This window comes from Verticillium nonalfalfae, assembly GCF_003724135.2.
Source record: "Verticillium nonalfalfae strain VnAa140/NRRL 66861 chromosome Unknown scaffold_18, whole genome shotgun sequence".
NCBI lineage: Eukaryota > Fungi > Ascomycota > Sordariomycetes > Glomerellales > Plectosphaerellaceae > Verticillium > Verticillium nonalfalfae.
The window spans coordinates 109,304-131,031 of NW_021167243.1; the positions used below are offsets into that span (position 1 = coordinate 109,304).

General features: G+C 53.4%; 6 protein-coding genes across 6 annotated transcripts; 3 read left to right on the forward strand and 3 right to left on the reverse strand.

The window, feature by feature from the left end:
* Window positions 1–399: 399 nt before the first annotated feature.
* On the forward strand, window positions 400–727 carry DPH3 (Diphthamide biosynthesis protein 3; the record flags this gene model as incomplete). Its single annotated transcript, XM_028637187.1, has 2 exons — window positions 400–597; window positions 647–727. 2 exons carry the CDS (start codon window positions 400–402, stop codon window positions 725–727), a joined length of 279 nt encoding a protein of 92 aa, XP_028497395.1.
* A 4,030-nt stretch (window positions 728–4,757) lies between these two features.
* Window positions 4,758–6,353, forward strand: D7B24_002994 (uncharacterized protein; the record flags this gene model as incomplete). Its single annotated transcript, XM_028637188.1, has 3 exons — window positions 4,758–4,902; window positions 4,970–5,641; window positions 5,749–6,353. 3 exons carry the CDS (start codon window positions 4,758–4,760, stop codon window positions 6,351–6,353), a joined length of 1,422 nt encoding a protein of 473 aa, XP_028497396.1.
* Window positions 6,354–7,736: 1,383 nt separating this feature from the next.
* D7B24_002995 (uncharacterized protein) lies at window positions 7,737–10,678 on the reverse strand (the record flags this gene model as incomplete). The annotated part of the gene is made up of 15 exons (XM_028637189.1): window positions 7,737–8,254; window positions 8,304–8,341; window positions 8,394–8,490; window positions 8,550–8,674; window positions 8,729–8,766; window positions 8,817–8,902; window positions 8,952–9,207; window positions 9,264–9,440; window positions 9,486–9,546; window positions 9,595–9,606; window positions 9,663–9,717; window positions 9,798–9,861; window positions 9,920–10,061; window positions 10,124–10,393; window positions 10,452–10,678. The coding sequence occupies 15 exons, from the start codon at window positions 10,676–10,678 to the stop codon at window positions 7,737–7,739; spliced, it is 2,166 nt and encodes a 721-aa protein (XP_028497397.1).
* Window positions 10,679–13,799: 3,121 nt separating this feature from the next.
* D7B24_002996 (uncharacterized protein) lies at window positions 13,800–15,279 on the reverse strand (the record flags this gene model as incomplete). Its single annotated transcript, XM_028637190.1, has 3 exons — window positions 13,800–13,824; window positions 13,885–14,561; window positions 14,623–15,279. 3 exons carry the CDS (start codon window positions 15,277–15,279, stop codon window positions 13,800–13,802), a joined length of 1,359 nt encoding a protein of 452 aa, XP_028497398.1.
* Window positions 15,280–17,490: 2,211 nt separating this feature from the next.
* D7B24_002997 (uncharacterized protein) lies at window positions 17,491–19,813 on the reverse strand (the record flags this gene model as incomplete). The annotated part of the gene is made up of 3 exons (XM_028637191.1): window positions 17,491–17,703; window positions 17,767–18,061; window positions 18,117–19,813. The coding sequence occupies 3 exons, from the start codon at window positions 19,811–19,813 to the stop codon at window positions 17,491–17,493; spliced, it is 2,205 nt and encodes a 734-aa protein (XP_028497399.1).
* An 803-nt stretch (window positions 19,814–20,616) lies between these two features.
* On the forward strand, window positions 20,617–21,708 carry D7B24_002998 (uncharacterized protein; the record flags this gene model as incomplete). Its single annotated transcript, XM_028637192.1, has 4 exons — window positions 20,617–20,721; window positions 20,780–21,018; window positions 21,076–21,419; window positions 21,479–21,708. The coding sequence occupies 4 exons, from the start codon at window positions 20,617–20,619 to the stop codon at window positions 21,706–21,708; spliced, it is 918 nt and encodes a 305-aa protein (XP_028497400.1).
* Window positions 21,709–21,728: the final 20 nt, after the last annotated feature.

Sequence of the window (21,728 nt, forward strand, 5' to 3'; positions counted from 1 at the left end):
ACAAGCAGCGGCGGCGGTGATAGGTGTCTTCGGGAGAGGTGGGCGGGATAGGGAGACATCCCATGATCACAGGGACAGGCATGCAGTCAAGTCCACGGTTCCAGCGACGATGGTCCTCGGCCGTGGACGTCGACAGGCACAGGCGCGCCCCACAACAGCATGCTGTCGCCCTCCTGCCGTGACCATTCCCGAGCATGTGATTGACCTGTTCCTTCCCATCTGATCCTGGGCGCACCGCCACGGGTACATTACTCATCCGGGGTAATCAGCCACACCGCGGGGCAAAATTTGTTCCTCGTCTGTTGCCTTTCGACGCTTCTGCGGCTATCACTACTTAAAGTCTACAACGCGGACAGCGCATTCACGACTCCCACGACCCCCACGAGCCCTACCGCCATCATGTCCGACGACGAGAATATCTCCGTCTACGATGAAATCGAGATCGAAGACATGACCTTCGACGAGGACCTTCAGGTCTACACCTACCCATGCCCCTGTGGCGATAAATTTGCAATCGCGCTTGACGATCTGCGCGACGATGAGGACATTGCTGTGTGCCCCAGTTGCAGCCTCATGATTCGTGTCATCTTTGACAAGGTTGGTGAACTGTCCGCAGCGCCAAACCCTGGTGTCTGACTTCTTGCAGGATGACCTTCCCAAAGATCCGGAAGCCGACCCGGAACCTCCTGTTCTGGAGAACGCCGCCCAGATCCCTGTCGTCGCATGAACAGTGCCTTATAAACATGAGATACCGAGAGAGGATAAATATGAGCATAGCTTGGCGGATGCAAGAAGAGCTGGTAAACTCCGATCGGGGCACGAAAGTGCTGTTGCGACAGCGACGGCCGCAGCCAAGGCCTCCGGGCTTTGGGGGCCCCTTCGCCTTGCTGCCACTCGTCGAGGTGCCTGCATGAGACTCTCAATTTCGGGACCTCAAAACTCGGAAGCAGAGGTTGGAGGCTTTGCTCGCGCAGCGCCGGAGGCTGGGCCTTCCCCGTTCTCCGAGGACGACGGGGTTTTGGTCTGACTCAACATGGCGGCACTACAAGAACGCCATGGGCATTGAGATATTGGTCGGGACCAATTCTGGGGGGGCGTGTCACCGAACACTTGGGATTTGCGCCATGCTGGTCCTCGAGGTCTGACAGTCCGCCATTCGGTGCCAATACAGACTGGCCACTCCGTGAAGGCGCGTCGTCATGTCAAAGACCCCGCCTCATCGATTTGCGGCCGGCTACGCTTCAATATCGGTTAGCATCGTACTGCTGGGAAGCCAAAGAATCTGGCGTACACACTGCACAGCACCTCATTATAACTTCTGCTGGTAATGCAACATTGATATCTCACCACTTCGGTGAAGGATGGATCGTCCGCGTCGACGAGTGCTCGGGCTAAAGCTTTAATTGGCATGATGATCCAATGCATCAGCGCTCGTCTAGTGTCAGCTCCAAGAAAGAGCGATTTTGAACGCACCTGCGTGTTTCGAAACCCAAAGTCAACCCAGTGCGTCCACTGCCGTAGATTTACAGTGCTCGGTCAACCTCCAAATTTTTCAGCATCGCTCCCGCCCAATTTCAATTTCAACCCCAGGAGGTTCCATCTTTGTGAGGAAGTGTTCCCTTGATGTCTGTCATCGCGCCAGACCCCAAATTGTTGGCTTTTCACGGCCATTACAGCAAGCTTGTAGCAGCTCCAGTTTTCCGACACATGGCCAGGGGTTACGTCTATGATGTTTTCGGTGGGTAAATCTCCTAAGTTAGGGCACTACTCGACCTCACTCCAAGAGGAAGTGAGTCTTTCATCCGCATCTACCTGAGGGACCCACGTCTTGAGAGGCCTCGGGACTTGTCCGTATCTGATGTCGTCTCGTCGACCTTGGGAAGGCGTAAACAATGGGCCAAGGCTGTGCAACAAAGGAACCTCAGATTTTCTCGCTGTTCCACCCTTCACTGACCCTGCGATAGCATGCAGATCCACAGGTACACGCAATGATCATGCTACTTCTTGCAGTCTGTTGAATTCTATCAGAAAACACTCATGGAATACCCTCCCCTGGTGAATAGCAAGAGAGGATATTTACTAGAAGCTTTGTAACAAGATTCGGTCTAGTTTCTTCCAACGGGCAAACAACGTGCTTGCTGGATGTGAAACGCAGACTTCGCAAAGTCATAATGACAACAATTGCCAAGCCTAGGCGGTGTGTCCGAAGGAGCTAAGTCTCAACCCCAAGGGGGTTCGTGAAGTCAATTTGGTTGTCGACTCAATAAGACAGCGAGATAGGTGAGTGCGGCCTCGTTTGCCCATTTTTTTGGCACTGATCATTCGTAGGGGGGCTGTCGAGAGAGCTGAAGAACACAATCACGAGTCCACTACTCTCGTTTGATCCTCCCAGTGCTGTGGCACACATATTGAGAATAGATAATGGTCACGAAGTTTCGACTAATGTTTTTTTTTCGCGTAGCCACCTCGTTCAAGCCGAGATCATGAGCAGCAGAAGGAGACCGCTTGCTATCGAGGTCGTTTTTCGCAACTGTCGTCATGCGGTGCCTCACGAGGCCCACTTTCTGCGCCCACGCAAGTCCTCGCATGGGATACCAGCGTTTTCACGAGACACACCTGACGCCCTGTCGGTACTATCGTTAGTGCCACGTTCTATACCAATTTCCAGCTCTATGCTATCGTTTTCGATGGTATGTTCCGTAATGAAGATATACGAACACACGCAATGGCCGAAGTTTATACCATGATGGCTTCTCAGGCACAGCAAATATCCGGGCGAGCGAGACTCCAACGTACCTTAGTCAGGGATCACCAGGCCAAGGTTCAGGTCCAGATCAGTATCTGGGGAAGCGAGCTGGAGGAAATGAGGGGGAGTCTAACTTGATGGATCGACCCGTTTCAGACATTGTGTGTTTGGAGATGATGGCTTACACTGCCAAAGAGCTGAATGCTCATGTCTGGGCACATTATCGATTGTGGCTTCGGGAAATAGGCCTCAGTGCTCTGAAGTTGGGGGGCCTGAACCAAAGACAAGGCGTATGATGGAAGTGCCGCCAAGTCACAGAAAGACTAATACCCGACGGGTAAAACGTCCGGTGTTGCGTTGTATGCCCCATGGATCACTGACTCGGATCTCGAGCCATCATTTCGTTCTCGCAAAGGCAGACACTGTAATGCTGTTCCTCTATGGATTGATGTTGAAGGGCGCCTTGATCAAGATAAACTAAATGCCTGCCTCGACGAATGTCTCTCGTCCCACTTGGTGAGTGATTGACGTGAACATGCTGCTCGGCATGTCCGAATCATGAGATCTACCTACTGCACCATTGTAGATGGAGGCGCCGACGGTGGCGAAAGAAGTTGGCTCGCATGGTTCATCGAAGAAGCTTAATAAACAAGCCGGGGCACTCATTGGCAGGGTGATCTTGAGCGAAGGCAGGTTGCAGGCAGAGCACATTCCAATGCTCGGACAGGAGGGTGGGTGGGCAACGTGGGGATGTGAGAAATGACGAAGCCGTCGGGTGTTTTGACGTGTTCGACGGTGAATAAAAGCGAGGAATAGAGCGCCACGTGCCGGGGTCGATGCGGGTAGGATCCCGTCTGGTATTTGCTGTGAGGATGGCTTTGGAATGCCAGGTACCTGGCTTCTGCTTTGACTGGCATTTTACCTGATCTCAATCAAGATGAAGAGAGCGATGCATAGCACACAACCTTCGGTGAAAGAAGCGTTTCGTTCAAGCTGTGCTTTTTCCAGCTGTGATTTGCCTCCCAAACAGGAGATTGGTCCCTTGAAAGATCTCCAAGACCGAGGGTACATCGCACATGGTCTCCGACGAGTGACATCACGACTCCAACATGCAACAACACTGGAGAAGACTCCCCCTTCGGTGCAACATTCCCTCGAGCATCTGCTAATGATTCGCTCAAGCCGCATCTCAAGCGGGGACGCCATTGCTGAAAGAAGCCACCCTTGTCGATCGGTATCAATCCGACAGCCTGAGGGTGCGCCACCCTTCGGCAGCTCGCACCTCACTGAGTGCCTGTGCTTGAGCTGAATTGCCTTCGGGCCAGGACGACAGCGTTTCTCCAACAGGTCACATGCTGCGGGGATCCATCATCTATCTTGGACACGACTCGTCAAGTCCCGTCGGTTTCGACCCACGGCACCATCTACTCAGACCTTGGCCACCCATTGATGCCCATCGGTCACTCCAGCTCAAACCTAGCACCTTGTCCCGGCCACCTTTCTTGGCCTCTTTCTAGATTGTCTCTTAGCGTTAGTCCCCCGCCACACGCTGCCAGCAATCATTGAAGCTTCTGCTTGCCCCCGCAACGCTTCCCCAAACCCCAGACGCCCCTGGTTTCGAGGGAGGCGGAGAAGAGCTTGGGGTGGCCCCTCTTTCTTCTTTGCTTCGACTACCTGCTCCACCAGACTTACTGTACGGCAATCCTGCACTGCTGGATCCGGCGGGCGTATTGACCAACTTGGGAACGTGCCAAATGATGCGCCTGCTCCCCGGCTTTCTCTAGACCAGGTTGCCCCAGAGCACCAACCCCAAACCACCGAGAAAGTGACCGGTCGCGCCGCGTGGTCTATCCCCGAGCCACGTTAAATAGCACGTCGCTTCCCCCCTCTCGTGTCTCTCGTCTCCATCCCACTCCCGTTCCAGAGACGTGGTTCACAGATACAGTTGCCGATCTTACCCCCTCTCAGCCAGATTTGTCCCATCTGTTCCGTCCTGAACAGACCGCGCACCATGGGCGTCAAGGAATTCTTCAAACGCAGGAGCCTGCGAGCGAAGAACGATGTGCGCACCAACGCCGCCGAGATGACTCTTCGGGAGTCTCTCTTTCCCATCGTTCTCGTGACAACTCTATTCTTCCTCTGGGGCTTCTCTTACAGTATGTTTCCGTGCAGACTATGGATGTGATTTTGCATCGAAGCCACCTGCTAACACGCACTCAACAGGTCTTCTTGATATCCTCAACAAGCATTTCCAAAACGTTCTTCACATCAATCGTGCCAGATCTGCCGGCCTTCAAGCTGCCTACTTCGGTGCTTACCCGCTAGCCTCGCTTGGCCACGCTGCTTGGATCCTCAGGCACTGGGGTTACAAAGCCACATTCGTCTGGGGCCTCTTCCTGTACGGTCTAGGATCTATCATCGCCATCCCATGCATCATCAATGAGTCGTTCGGTGGTTTCTGCGCTGCCATCTTCATCATCGGCAACGGTCTCGGTTCCCTAGAGACCGCCGCGAACCCTTACATCGCCGTGTGTGGTCCTCCAAGGTACTCCGAGGTCCGGTTGAACGTTTCTCAGGCCTTTAACGGCATTGGCACTGTTGTCTCGCCTCTCATCGGTGCCAGGGTCTTCTTCGGCTTTGACGACGAGAAAGCCCTCGAAAACGTCCAATGGGTCTACCTCGCCATTGCAGCCTTCGTCTGGGGTCTTGCTATCGTCTTCTGGCTCGCGCATATCCCAGAAGTCACCGATGCAGACATGGCGTACCAGGCCCAGGAAACTCACGCCGGATTCGACGAAAAGCCTTTCATCAAGCAATACCGCCTCTTCCACGCCGCTTTCGCGCAATTCTGCTACACGGGAGCACAAGTGGCTATCGCCTCTTTCTTTATAAATTGTACGTCGCTCCCCCGCTCTGGCTGACCGTGTTCTCGATGTTCTGTTGCATCTTGAAAGCCTTGCCCTTTCACTCCTAGCACCAGGGTCTAATCTTATACACTACAGATGTCCGAGAGACAGGCGCTGCCTCAACAGACTCCCGAGCATCGAACTTGTTCGCCGGCGCCCAGGGCACCTTCGCGGCGGGACGATTCATTGGTGCCGGTATCATGCACTTTGTGAAGCCCCGTAAGGTGTTCCTGGTGTTCCTCTCGTGCTGCTCTATTTTCCTCATTCCTGCTGCCATCAAGACTGGCACCCCTGGCATGGCCATGCTTTATCTTGTTTTGTTCTTCGAGTCGATTTGCTTCCCGACCATCGTGGCTCTCGGCATGCGGGGTCTCGGACGCCACAGCAAGCGGGGTTCCGGATTTATCGTGGCTGGTGTGTCGGGTGGCGCCTGCGTGCCGCCGCTCATGGGCGCCGTCGCCGATATGCACGGTAAAGGCGGCAACAACATGGGCGTCGCCATGACCGTGCCTCTCGCCTTTATGGTTGCCGCGACATCCTATGCCATTGCTGTCAACTTTGTGCCGCGCTACCGCAATGTCGCCGACGCCTTCACAGCTACTGAGGTTGGCGTGCACAACACGTCTGTCGACGAGGAGAAGGTTCGCGCTCAATCGATCGAGGAGACACAGGTGCGCAATGCCGCCCCTACTCTGTCGTAGAGGGAATTGATTTCCACGACAACGTGCAAGCTTCGTAGCCGTGAATTAGAATGAAGAGACATTATTTTGATGCAGTCAACCCCGCTAGATTATGGTGATCGGACTGGAATCAGTGTACCAGTGAAGTCAGACGCATCTAACATCATGCGCCACCTTGTAATCGACCACAGCCACCTGAAGCGAAGCTTAGCGAAAGCATTCAAACAATCCTTCTGTGATTCGTGAGCAAGATATAAGATTCAATAACCTTGCCTTGATCGACGGCGGGTGTGACACCCATTACCTGTCAGCTCGTCGCCCTCCCCAATGTGATAACCGGGGGCCATGCACACACTCGGCATGCATGACCGAGTCAAAAACGCAAAACATACAACACCAGGGATTCGCTGGTGGTCACCCACCCAACTACTAGTCCGGCCCTTATTGGTTTATCGCTGGGAGAGCGGACGGGATCCCGAGTTTTCCAATAGGTATGGTCGTATGTGCTGGTCGAGGAGCCCGAGACCGATCATGAGGCTGTGTTGTGGGTTCTGCTAGTATACTCGGCACCTGAGGACGGTTGGCACGAACATTTCAGACCGGTGCCGGTTCTGCTTACGTTGTAATGCCAGTTGGAATGCCGAGTGGAGGCATAGACCTGGTTCACTAGCTCACGGGCTCTTGTTTAATATTGTCTCGAGCCTGGCCTAAAGTCTGGTACATCTGTTAGAACTTTTGCAAGGGATCGCGTGATCAAAGATTTTGGTAAACCATCGAGCAGTACTCTTCAAGGCCGGCTACCAATCATTACATAAAATGGCATTTAGGGGTCCCCATGGCCTCTTTCTGGACGATGAATGATCATTCTCGAGTTTTGCAGTAATATGGTGACTGGCGTGACTGGTGATAAACCTTGAAGGATTCAAGATGAGTATTTTTCAACGTGTTGTTCGGCTTGGTATTGAATGAAGCTGAGAAGCTATATTAAACGTCTTTACTGACAAACTGCAGCTTCAAGACCTTTGGACTTGTGTCGTGTTTCAGGAAGCCGGTGAACATAGTCAACTTTCCAGGCTCCCAAAGGGCACATCGCGTACAAGATTGCATCATGCCCTGAGTCAAATCAACTGGCATCCTATTCAGTGGAACCTGGGAGTCCCCTAGCTTCAGTCAGTCGCTTGAGGTCATTTGAACCGATGTCACAAGGTCGCTATAGCATAGCTAGAGCTGTTGTGTGTCGCGTTATATATTATAGGAACTTGTTCCCTATGTAGAGACTGGATATGTGTGTCCGGTGTCACCCGCTCACTGGTATCTCCCTTTCACCAACCCTCCAAGCATTCCTAACTCCCGCCCCAAGAATTGAATCGCACGCTGGTCTTATCATCATTGTGTGCAAAAGTCTTAGGTCTTGAGGATATCAGCTGCGACGACAATGCCGGCCGCAATCTTCGAAACCCATTCCTGGGCAACATCAAAGTTGCCATCCTCGGCATACTGAATGCCCTCAGTGGCACCAGCAAAAGTGACAGCAGCATATCCGGTGTCCAAACCAGGGGCCGTAACGACATGCCTGTAGAACTCGCGGTTGGGCAGACCACCCTGTGAAACAAAGCCGCGCTGGAAGTGGATGTACTTGTGGTTGACAACATCCTTCAGGTTTTGATCGTTGGTTGTGACAGCCAGCTCCTCGAGAGCCTTGGCCTCACCTGCCCTCTTTTTGAAGACCTCAATTGCGTCCTCAAGCTCGGAGAAATCGAGGTCGGCGTCATTGTCAGCAGCAAATTCAACGAGGTCATCGAGGTAGGCTTGAAGCTCAACTCCATAGTTGACAACGTCGAGAGGCAGAATCTCATCGTCGAGGAGGTGGTACGCAAGGAGAGCAAGGTACTGGCCCTGGCTAGCATGCACGTGGAAGCCGGCTAAACGTTTGTGAGCACGTTATTACGTTGATAGTTTAGGGTGACTTACGGTCTCCTAGGGTAGCCATCCAATGGTAGGTGTCGTAGCTAAGATTCATGTCAGCTATCAATGCTCGTCGTTCAACTGAGACAGACTTACTTGGAGTGATACGGCCAGATTGGGTCGGTGGGACCTCCACCTGACCCAACGTCCAGGGAGCTGATACCACGGTGAAGGAAGGCGGTATAGTCAGAGCCTGATCCCAGTGTAAGCCGAGATATCTTCTACGGCCATATATAGGCAACTGGCACTCACCGGAGCCGAGGACACCAACAACACCACCGGAAGCCTCCTGCCATGAATCGTACAGAGATTGGTTGAAGCCTCCAAAATTAGGGTGAATCACTTTCTTCATAATTTCGGTGCCAATCGTGTGCAACCTGTGTTTGTTAGCTGATGCCTTGGGCTGGATATGGGCTCGACCGTTGGCTTACTCAGGAGTGGCTGAAAGATCCGGGCGAGGGCCCGATACCTGTAAAGGTCAATTGTATTCTTCCCACTTGATGATTTCCAAGTGCTTACAGCAACATCAATATTGAGGTAGGCAATCAGGGTTTCAGTAAGCTCATTGATGTGCTCCTCGACGTACTCGACACTTCCGATGAGGCCTGCAAGAGTCAGTCATGTGCTTGTAGAGATCACCCTTACAGTACTCACCCCATTCCTCGGCATCCCAACTTCCCAGTACCAGGTTGCGCTTGGGCTTCCAACCAGAGTCAATCAGCTTCTTGATGACCTTGCTAAACTCGATGAGGATGGCAGAGCCAGAGTTTGGATCGCCGTTTCCTCCGATCATCCATGTGTCTCTGTGGTTGCCAATGAATAAGGTCTCTTTAGCAGGGGTTCCATCGTGGTTGGTGCCGTTGATGCGACCAATAACATTTTGGATCGGGCGAATGACATCCTCGCTGACCTAACGTCGGCTTGCGTTAGAATGATGTACGGCTGCAGATAGCGACGAATGCTTACATTGTCAAGCTCAAGGGTAACGCCGGGCGCAGGGCCGGTGAAGTACTCTGCGTCAAGGCCGCCGATCCAGTTGGTACGGTTGACCTGCTCGCCAGAAATGCCGTGGCCGTTGAGAGCCTTGAGCAAAGGTTCGGCAGCGGAGTAGGAGATAGGGACTGAAGAAATCTTGGCGATGACCTTGATCTGTTAGCAGATACTCGTCCCTCTGACCGTGTCACTCACGTCAGAGACATCGGCACGCGGGGCGTCCTCGTGCGATGGGTAGCCAGGGGTAGTTGGATCTCTATATCAGGGTCAGACGAGGAACTTTGATTCGAAAGGACCTTCATACCCAGGATGGGTGCTGTCATGAACAAAGTCAGTCAACGTTTCATCGGGGAAGAAAGGGTCATGGCATACCTGAGAAACAGTGTCGAACCCTTTTGACCTTGGTGCGGGTTCCTTGCAGGACCCTCTGCATGTTGTCAGTACGCGGATCGGCCTGATACCGTCATTGTCATGCGACTCAGGCGAGCCGCAACACTTGGAACGCACCTGGATACGCCTTGTAGCCGTTTGCAACAGTCACTTCGCCATCATCACCAGGGTCGAGGTAAATCTACTCAATTGTTAGTGGATATTGTTGTGCAAAAGAAGTTCTTGGACCGTGGACGTACTACGGCAGCCACGGCACCGGCGTCTTGCGCGTTCTTGACCTTCAAGCCACGGAAGAGGCCTCCATAGCGGATCAATGCGATCTTGCCCTTTACATCGACACCCAACTTAGCAAGAGCCTCAAAGTCAGCGATGGAACCGCGACTACCATCGAGTCAGCCCACTTGTACGACGTTTCATCTGTGCAGAGCTATTGCGCCGCTTACCCAGCGTAGACGTATTCAGCCTTGGCATGGCCAGTCGGTGCGTACCCAAGGAAGGTCTGCTGGCTGATGGCATCCCAGCCGGTGACCTCGTCGTCTTCAATAACATCCTCCTTAAGGTTGACTTCTGAGACATTGCCTTCGGCGTCGGTGAAGTTCAGCGCGGCACTGACAGGGTACCGAAGAAAGACGTGATATTCGTTCAGGTGGCTCTCAAACCCGTTGGATGCCCACTTGTCACGCGTCCACTCGGCAGCCTCCTTGCCGAAGCCGCTGTTCAGATGTTAGCATGGATAGTGCTCGTACAATTATTCGGTCCTCCTGTGCATACGCAAGCTTGTTTTGTCGGCCGTAGTATTCGGACCACTCGTCGATGGTCACATTGTCAAAAGAGTTAGCGATTAGCGTCTCCTGCTCTGTCAACACAGGAGGCCAGACGTCGTTGCGCCGAAGAATAGGTTTGCGGTGAGTATGCCGGGCTTCGATGTTGAAGTCACGCTGGCACGCGGAAGCACCGGCCGCAAACGCCAGAACTGCGGACAACTGCTGGGTGCGCATGATCACGATGCCTGGCAGTGACAATGGGAAAGAACTGGAGGGGATTGTGACGGATGGTCTGCCAGTGGGCGGCGGAGAAGGATCGGTAAGCCTTTATGCACGCCAGACGTACGACAGGTATTGTTAGCATTGCTCCTCTCATGATGCCATCGGCCCAGCCGGGCGGCGTCGGCTTGATGACCGGCTCAGGAAACTTCAACGCAGCGGCGCAACTGATTGGCAATCGTTCAATACAATCAATCACCCACGCTCTGGTGCCTGTAAAGGCGCTGACTTGTGCTCACCGCGACAACAAAGATCGTCATCCCGAACGCTGCGGGGTAGCTTCCCTTCGGAGCTCCAAACACACCACTTGTCGAGCTTGGGATTGGCTTATGCGGTGTCGTCATACCTCACCAAGACCTAGGCACTTGACTCAAACACACCGGTTCAGGAAGCTCGTTCATGCCGACGGCGTCGGGCTTCTGCGGGTGGCTGCGTGAGAGAGGTCGATCGGGGCATTTCACCTGCCCGATTTGTGATAGAGCTGTGGCCTGTTGGGCGGGGTCAGAGTCAGCCAAGGACGTGAACATGCAACCCAAGCTCCATAACCTGTCAATACAGCTCTAGCACCTGCAGCCGGCCTCTCCGCCAAGTTATGACGGAAGGCTGACAGGCAGTGGAATTGTTCCGAGAGATCAGACAAGCAGTTACTGAGATGGATTGTCAAACAGCGTAAACATTGACCACCAATTATGTAGAGCAAACTATATCCAGCTGTGCGCTGTTTAACATGCGTTTGCGGTTATTCTGTTATGCTCGCGATGTAGAGCAGAGTGAAAGATCTTTGAACTACTCGACCGAGGCTCAGCATTCGCGTCGCTGACATCGAACATGCAGCTTCCTGTTCGTCTCAGCATCCTGGGTGAGCAGGTTGTTCTGTCATCGCTGCATGGCACCACCAGCTCGCCTTAGTTGGTCGATTCCACCCCTGTCGATCTTTGTACGACAACCACGAGGTCTTAGAAGACAGGACGCAGCCCTTGCTCTCCGTCTTGGGCCTGCGAGCTGGAAAGCATTCTCACGCAGCGCAGCGTAGACGCAGTCCTGCATGCTAGAACAAGCTGGCCATGTAAATCAGCTCGCCGATCCGCCACGCTTCTGCAGGTGTTACGATCCTAAGAATCAGAAAAAAGAGCTAGCATTTCATACCTATTGCTGTCATGACTGATGAAAACACTATTCGAGATCAAAATATCGAATGCTTTGCCACGCTGGGCTTGAGGAATCCCTCGCCAAGGTATTGAAAGTCAGAAATCCCGCTGGAGGAAGGCTTTTCTAACAACCCATCGCCGTCTAGTTTGGTCGGAGTCTTGAGGAAAACCTCTTGCGATTTCCACAAGGCCATAGCCTCGCCTCGCGTACCAGGCTTGAGTGGATACCTAATACAAGTGACAGTAAGAAACCACAAAACGGCGCCTCGCCGAACGAACACGACTGACCTTGGGAGTATTACCTCCGAAGAAGGCTCCGGCTATATCGGAGCGCATCTAATCTTCAAACTCAACGGAAGCCAATACCAGTGTTTTGGCTTTGAAGTCCTGCACTGCCAGATTCTCGATATAGGCCACGGCTGTCCGTCTGATACCACTGCCTTGTAGTGCTGCAGAGACATACAAGCTGTTGATCCACTAAGTCCCTTCTAGGTCGTTATTGAACTTAATTGACCATTCAGAATGTTTGTAAGCATCGATTGAAATATGTCCGAGTGGCAAGAATGGCGACAGTGATGCTGTCCCATGAAAAGATGTGATCTTGTCAATCAGTAGGGAATTTTCTTAGGCCGAGCTGCTGCGCCGATTTCGGGACCCAAGTCTCACGACTCACAAGCTCGTACTGCTGAGTTTGTGTGGAGGAAGAATTCTTTGCGAAGGTAACCTGTGGGCAAAACCTAGCTTGTTAGTATAAATCCAACGACGGCAAAGAACGGCATCGCTTACAATCCAGTAGCGGCCTTTCGCTCCTCTCCTCTGGTCTTCTGTCCAACTTTGCCTCACATCTTTCGACTGCCATCCGCATACCAGGCGTTGCTGATAGAGCCGTTCGATATGGTCCTCGGACTCTGAATCCCACAGGGTTAATTTAATTGAAGACCCGGCCCTTGTGTTTTGTGACCAACTTCGCCAGCCGTGAGCGTTACGGAGTTGCTCCGAGTGAATATGTCTTTCACGGCCGGGCGATATCAGCGTTTGCAACTAGAATATATGCAACCATGTTCGCTCAGTAATATTCTGTATGTGAGTGGGACGCCGTCAGGCATATCGCGTCACCGAATCATACCGTGTCTCAATTCTAACGAGTGGGCCAACACGGCGATGACGTGCCCGCGACCAAGCTGCCAACGGATATGTGGCCCCTATATTCGACGGTCTCCTCCGCCAGAGTATCACTTGGTACGTAAAAAAAAGCTGATATGAAAGCTGATGCGGTGAAGTATGGCGAGATGCATCGTGTTGGGCGGGGTCGCCTTGATGAGAGTCTCTTTGCTCAGGCAAGATTAATTGTTGCCAAATCAATACCGACCGGTAATAAACCTGCCCCGAGACACAGCTGCGACGTTTCGAGCTATTCTTTCTGGCTGTCTCGTCCGGCCTCGGACGTGGACAGTGTTCCACAGCCTTGACGTACTAGGCTCCACGCTTGATGAATCCAGGCATCTCGGTGCTCATGCCCTTCTGACAAGAGCACCAAGCTACACAAGCAGGGAACACAAGATCACCAGAAGGATACACCAGAAGCGAGGGTTTTTCAGGGTTTTATGGAAAGCGTCTAGATGCGAAAAAAAAAATCTCAATCTGGATATCTCATGTCATGCCCGCACGCAACACAGAATGCAACGACGGTTGGTCTCGCCCCCGCCAGATACAAATGAAAAAACGGTGTCCGAAGGGGAAACTTCACCGCCAAGGTGTTGAAGAGACCCGCTCGTGGCCTTTTTCTCCTCCGAAGAGGAGAGAAAGGAAGAAGAATTAAACGCCATTCCATGCCCCTAATCACCCCCCGTCTTTGGTTCAGAAATGAAACGCCTCTTTTGAATGCTCTAGATGTTGTGATGCGTGCTCGCTGAAACGCTGTTTCACGACTAGTGGTCGTTGAAGTCCTCGTCTCTGTTGTTTTGTTAGCACGAAGCTCGCCGCAACGATGGGATGTGGGGGAAATGTGCTTACCTGCCCGGATACATGATGTCCTGGATGATGACAGCGCGGGTGTGGCTGTAGAGAACCATGCAGTACGTCAGGAACAGCACGATGCTGAGACCGGTACCGACAGACTTGACCGCGTCGTTCCCAAGGGCGTTGGCGATGGAGATGGTGGCCAGGACGAAACCAGTATTGGGGAAGACCATGGCCCACCAGCCAAGATGGAAGTACACGGGCGGCGCCTGGACGACGGCGGCGACGGCAATGCCCCACCACCAGGCGGCGAGAGCCCAGAGGAAGATAGCCGACATGAGCGCCATGGTGCGGATGAGGCCGGCGTCGATGAGGAATCCGTCGCCATCGGGGTCAAAGTTGTCGGGAAGGCCCTGGGCCATGCCAATGAGGGCGAGGGCCGTGAACGAGGGCGGGCCGACACACATGAATAGACCGGGTCGGTGCTCGCGGTTGGGTAGACCAGCTTGCATCAGACGGCCAACCATGTGGGAGTACATGAGGAGAGCGACAGACATGCCAAGGCCCTGGCAAGTCAGACCGGCAACGATGATTGGCACAGCTGAGATATCGGGCTGGGTGTCGGCGATAACGGAGGCTATGGTGCCAGACAGCATGACCGGAAAGATAGGTAGAATCCATGTAGGCATCATGGTCTGCAGGCCGAAGCTGTGGGCGGAGAAGACAAAACTCTGTTTTGGCAATATGTTAGTAACGTAAAGTTGCAGAAATCAGGCGCTGGGAGAGACAAACGTATTGGAAGATGGCGAGAGAGATGGTCATAATCACATAGGCCCAGAAGGCTACCTGAATACCCCAGATGAGACGGTCATCGTCGAGGGGAATGGCGTAGCGTTGCGTGCTCGTGATGAGAGTGGCGCACGAGAGGAAAAAAGTCGGGAAAAAGAAACCCTCTCGCTCGTGGGTTAATGATTTTGTAAAGTCACCAGGGAACAGGAAGAATCGGGCCAGAAGCATCGTTGTGACACCGGTGAAGAGAATGATGTTGATGATGTAAACCGCGAGACCAATTTGCCTGAGGCCAGTGAATTGAAAGGGCTGCGCAAATATGAGAAGTGAAAGACCGCCGGTACTCATGACAAGCGTGTACCATGCCCAGGTGAAGTGGTGAAGGCGCTTCTTCAGTCCGTACCTCGGCCGATTGGGGTCATTGATGTCGATGCCGCCGTGATCATCGTGGCCGTGTGCAGCGGGAGCGGGCGGGCCAGCGCCCTTCTCGACCACCGGTGTGACGTTCTTGTACTCAGGCTGCATGTTGCGCTTGAGGCTGTCGATGTCGACCTCGAGACGGGGGGAGCCCGGGCGGTTCATTTTGTAGTCGTACGAATTCCTGCGCGTCGATGATCCTGATTCGGTCCAAGCTGAGCCCTGAGGTTGGCCCCGATTCATGGCGGTGTTCTAGAACGATGGAAGCGGCTGCCAAGTTTGTGGCAGTCGATTGTTTGTTGATCGCTCACGCAGTCCAATGTGAGATGCCAAGTTGATCAAGATGTAGCCAAGGACGAATCCAGTCGTGGGTGGGTGTGATGGTTGTATAAGCCAAGCAAGCCAAGAGAAACAAACCAATGCAGCCAAGCTTGTCGGAATGGAACACAAAGAAAGGAAGAAAGAGAAAAGGAGATACCGCTATACAGGAAGTTCAACTCTCGTAGATCTACATCGAGGCTTGGAGGGTCCTTGGCTGGTATGATATACGATTGACAACAGTCCAAAGGGGGTCCAGTATTACGTGGGGACAGACTTTGCTGCCTCCCGCTGGCTCCATTGTTGAGCTGGGCCATGAAGTGTCCACTGTCGGCAGAGTAAGACTTCGTCCTTTCGTTGAAACAGAACGCCAAGTTTAGCAGGGCTCACACTCGCCAAGACTCTGACCCTGCAACCCGTTTTTGGCAACCTCTCTGAGGAAGCAGAGCCGCAGCCTACCATCCGGGCCGCACCCTCCCTGCCTCAGACTGACTGGGCTGCACCCTGTACGGTAGAGAGAAGCGGGTCTCGAGACGACGGCACGTGTTTCTTCTATTCAAAGTCGTGGTCCGTGTGGGGGGAAGGCCGAAGGAGAGGTTCAAGAACGGAGGAGACACCCCCACGGTCAGACGCGCGGAGGAAACCGGGAGTCGCAAGTGAGCTTTCCAGTGGATACAGGAACCGTGGTAACAGACGACAGCAAGGATTGGCTATCGTGTACTTCCAGTCGCATTGGGTTGTAAATGATCATCGTCGGCCATGACGAGACCCATCACAGTGAGACGTCCTCTAGGGTTCACGATCATGAAGGCTACTGTGGCCAATGTCCTCTCAGTACCACGAATGCCGGGTGCGACCGACAGAGGGTTAGTGGACTGCAGACCGCTGATCGACCACTGGGGTACTCACTCTGCGGCTGATGCAGCCGCGCAAGAGCCGCGATGCCGCCCGTGTGTCGTATTAATAGATGCGCGTTTTTGTTAGTCTTGCTTCAGGCAAGCAGCTGGAACACCAGATGGATGGGAAATCCCCTTCAGGGTGCTGCCCAGTATGCCTAAATTGGAGGTGTGGGCGGGACAACTTTGTTTCGCCATGACGTGCGCTCTGACCCCTGACGAGATAAGGAGGTCTCGAAACGGCGACTCACTGTCGCGGCGATAGGTCAAATCGCGTCGGCGCTGGAGCCTCACATGTGCCAGCAACGTCCATCTCAAATTTTAATGCTTCTTCCCAAACCGGTGTTTGCCGTTCTGGGCCTCGGATCCGCCTGCTCTGCTCCACCACCCCTTGAGCTTATCCGGCCTGCCGTGAATAGCTTCATCGATTTCATCTCGACTTAGACGGCCGACCCGCCAAGACGAAACACTGCGCCCACCAAAATTGGCTGGGGGCCCGGCCAGCTCCTCGACACGGTCGATTGAAATAGAGTCATAACGCAGTGGGACTTGAGATAAGGTGCCATTCAGCTCAATATGCGGTGATAGTGGACGCATCGACAATAATACAGACGACCTAGAGGCAAAACCGTCTTCGACTCATCTGTTCGTGAAGTCGCATCAATGATGAAACCTGCTGCTTCAAGCACCTCATTCGCGGCGATAGAATGTTCGATGAGGTATCATCTGGCCCGATAGCACCAATCCAGCCACACCCAGTGCAATGACTGAGCTCGTCGCTCGGTCGTGACGATCACGTTGATGATGCTGGCAGCGGAGTCCCGCCGCATCACCCTCGGGTAGACAAGACCTGCTGCCACCGCTTGAACTTGCGAAGCTCGAGGGGTCCTCTCCTTTGCCAAGGACTATGAAAAGCAGCCTCCACCCCCTTCAGATTTCCTCTTAGATTGCCCATGACCCTCGACATTGATCTTGTTTCGGCCTCGCATCTCCCTGTGTCCGAAAAAAGAAGGCATTCATGGGGGAGTCATTTGTGCATTGCATCATCTGCAACACTGCAACCGCAAACAGGGACCACACTGTCAATCAGCGTCCACTCGTTGCGTCGGCCATGTCCGATGGCTTAATTCTGATGGATCCTGTACTCTTCTGGCCGAGCAGCAGCCTGCATACCTGTTGCCTCAGGCCGGGTCTGCCGCTCGGTGGCGAAATTGGAATTATCACTCAAGCTTGGCCAGGCTCATCGTGTGTCAGGGGCGAGGCTGAGCCCGTAGGTTGGTGGCCACAGCACTTCAGATCCAAGCGGAATGCCGGTCGGGTTCTCATGTGCAGGGCATCCAAGCAATTCAGCAAGCTTGGTGTAAAGCGCTTGGTCTCGATTCGGCTGGTTGCCCAATAGACCCTGGGCGAGATACATTGGATTCGTCGCTGATCGCAATATCGAGTGTAGCGTCTGCGTCGAGGTCGGTCAGCTCGGCCAAATGGTCAGTCATTTGTGAGGAACTCGAAAACTCACCTCGGCGTCTTCTCTCGGCGTTGAGCGAGGAGTTCCAGGCGTGATGACGAGAGGGCTCTCCACTGCTGAGCCTTCGTGCGCTTCCTGGACGGCAAGCTGAGCTGTTCGCTGCAACGTAGCACAGGATCTGAGAACCCTATTGAGGCTACATCGTTCCTCGCGCTCAAACCGTTGCAGGAACCGAGAGAAGGACCTCGTTGCTTGTAAAAGTTTGATCGCCTGCGCCGTTGCGGGTTCATCCAAAATATCTGTGATCAATACAAGGACAGCACATAGCGGATACGCCAAATTTCTCCTAAACACCGTGTTAACCCCGTCATGGGTTGCAAATTCGTCAGATCGTGGCTCACCAGAGGAAAGTGTACGGAGGTTCTCTGTATGTGCAGTAAATCCGAATCACGGCCTGTGCTGCTGATCGAGATCGGAGCAGACAGTGCCGGGAGCGAGGCACATCGTAATGAAGGATGGGATCCAAGTGCGACTGGGTTCTTTCCACGCGAAGTGCAATAGGACCGTCCTCACTGCTGTGCCTTAACGCCCAGTGAGTCAGTAAGAGACAGTTGTTGAAAACGAGGAAGACATCGAGCTTGTCGCCTTGCAAGCTGTCTCCGTCCGAAATGCCGTCCACAATTTCATCGTCCAAAGTACCCGGCAACGAGTTTTTCCATCCGTCGAGTAGTACTTCACAGTCCAGAATGGTCTGAAAGGTTTGGCCACCGTCAAGCTTGAGGCTCTTAGCCGTGTATAGTCGTCGAGAGATTTGGGCTTCTATCTTGGCCAGCTGAGCCCGCAGGCGAAACCAGGGCACATCTGTACCCCGAGTTTCTGGCAGATCAATCTCAATATCGTCGTCGCTGATCATTGGCGGGACACCATGCAGGAGACTCATCGACTTGTCCAATATATACGTGGACCAGAAAACGCAGTCTTGTATTCTGCTCCCTTCGCCAGTATGCTTTGAACAGGCGCCCCTTTGAAAACCAAGACGAATCGACATGGCCGACGCGGATGATGCAAGTGAAATTGCCAAGCTGGTAAATAAGGTGCCCTGCATCCAAATGGCCATGGCGACGATTGCATTCACAGCAATGGCGTCGTCGCCTCTTGCTAAAAGGTCTGGCAGCGCCTCAAAGGCGTTCATGAAAAAGGACCAGATGGGCCGGTGCATCAGGAAGCACGATTCGTTTAGGCACTTGAGGCTTGCGCCCAAGGCGATACAAGCATTTGCGTACGCCCAACCCCCAGCGCTTTCGAACAATTCGTCAGCTCCAGAACGTCTGTCCGTGGCCGAAAGACCACCATAGCGAGGCAGGAAGTCGGCGAGGTTGAGGGCCGGGAACGTCTCCGTGACGTGATCGGCCAGGGGTAGCCACAATGTGATGGCATCGTGACGCTGCAGGCCTGCCGTGTAACAACGGCGAACAAAGGTAGGGCCAGTGAACTTGGGTTGTGGGGTGCTCATCCATCTTCTGATGGCGCCGACAAGCGGCATCCTGGCGTGGAGTTCTGACATGACTCCGAGATCAGGAAACAAGACCTCTGTCTCTTGCTCAGGTTCTGGAGTATCTGCTGATGTGGATTTTGCATTCGAGGGATCCTGCGTGTCCGGGATGTCAGGGGCCAGTCCAGTCACATTAGTTGCAGGCTGAGCATCTGCAGATGAAGGACCTGGGGCAGTTTCCGGTTGGGAGATCCCAGCGTGCTGCAGAGTCGATTCCATCTTAGAAAGTCGCTCTTCTAGCGCGCGAACATATTCCTTACTGCGATGCGTTAATTGACCGTCGAATGCATTTCCGTCGTTGGGGCAAGACTGACTTGCGGCCGGGGCCACGCCTCCTTGGGGCCACATCGTAGACACACTCATGACCCTGGCTGAGACAGGACGAGCACGATGGCCTACCTGCATCGCACCGGCTTTTTCTTGATCGGCATCTCTTGCAGGCCTGTCATCGTTACTAACTGATTTGGATGGGTCCAATCGAAAGGGTTGCGCCTTTACCTGCTGGGTTCGATGTGCTCTCTCAGCCTGTTGATTTGATGCCGACATGGCTGTTTCTGGTTGGAGGGGTGTGAGCCACTTTGGTTAGGTACTTGGGTACTTCGGTCGTGGATCCTAGAGCTGGCAATCAATCGTCAAGGGATCGCGCAGTCATCATAGGAGCTTAGAAGGTCGGCTGGAGTAAGCATCCGCTGGTGGTGCCTGGTGCATGATGTAAGGTCCAAGACCTGGACCGAATTGAGCGGAGACCGAAAAGTGCTGAAATGTTATTGTTGAAGGTCGAGGATTTGTCAATCGAGGCCTCAATGTTCCCGCCAGTGGCTGGTGCCAGTCGAGGTGGAGAGTTCATCGGGGGTATTTTGGTTCCGCAAAACATGGACCCTGGACGTCGGAGCTTTTTCCATGAGCCTCAGCCTGGCCGGTGCACACCCATAGTTACAAGATGATGTTTTGATTCCGAGGTGAACACTTCGTGTACGATATTCTTGAGCGACGTCTATGTACATCCTCGCCACTGAGTCTCGGTCGCTGAAGAAGGCGATACGCTGAGTAGTCACAATGATGGCCCTGTATTTGGTACTGACGTTTTGGTTTCGGGACGTTTGAGACGGTGGTGTGTTCTTTGGAATCAATTTACATCCGAATCATCACCATTCGCACAACACCGTTTGTAAACTCGCCGCGGCGGTTCTTTAAAATGAATATAAAACGCCATCAAGGTCTCGTCGGCAGTGTAGATTTTGAATGGAGAAGCACCAGATCACATCTCATTACCACTGTCATCCGTTCCTTATCCATTCTCAGTTTCACCCTGCCAGCTACCTAATTCAAGTCCTTTACCGCGACTCAAAATGGCTGTTATTGCTGTTGCAGGCGGTACCGGCAACGTCGGACGTACCATAGTTCAGGCTCTTGTTGCGACGGGCAAGCACGAAGTCAAGATTCTCGGTCGCAAGGTGAGTAGCTATCTCCTCGTCAATGAATTGGTTAGGATTGTCACTAATGAAATCGAAGCCCAACCCAGAGCTTGAGAAAGAGCTCGGAGCAGCCATCATCCCAGTTGATTATGTCGATGTTGCGGCTACCACGAAGGCGCTGGAGGCTAACAACGTCCATACCGTCGTATCGGCCATCGCGATGATGCTGCCTGATGGCAGCGTGCCCCCTGAAGAGGACCTTATTCGCGCGGCCGACGCCTCCAAGACTACCAAGAGGATGATTTCCAGTGGATGGAGCATCCCTCACTCTCCCGGGTACGTCCTCTGCATGGGTATATCTTAGTTGCAGAAATGATACTGACTCTGTTGAAGGCAAATCAAGGACCTCCCCTCAGTCGCTCCCAAGCTCAATGCCGAGAAGACTCTCCAGAACGCAAAGGACCTCAAGTACACCATCGTTCATAACGGATTCTTCCTTGACTACTGGACTTCCAAGCCGACGAACATGACACCGATGACCATGATTGTTGACATTGCCAATAAGGCTGCCGCTGTGCCGGGCGACGGAAACACGCCCATCGCCTTCACCCACACTACAGATGTTGCGCAATTTGTCGCCGCCCTCATCGAGGCTGACAAGTGGGAGGCCCACTCTACGATTGTGGGCGACAAGGTGTCCTGGAACGAGTTTGTGAAGCTGGCTGAGGCTGCGCAGGGTAGGTTTCCGACCACACGCCCTCATGAATGTACCCTTCGTTACTGACCCAGGGTATAGGCTCCAAGTTTAATGTCTCCTATGACTCGGTTCAAGATCTCGAGAACGGCAGGGTGACCGAGCTCCCCGGTCACGTTCACGCCTACCAGTTCATCCCCAAGGAGTTCCTTCAGGGACTGAGTTGTTCATTTGGGCTTTGGTTCGCCGGCGGTGCATTCGATCTCATCCCATCGCCCCTTGCTTCGAGCATCCAGACCCTGAAGGTAAAGGAGGCGCTTGAGTATCAGTAGGCTAGAAAAACGATCGCAGT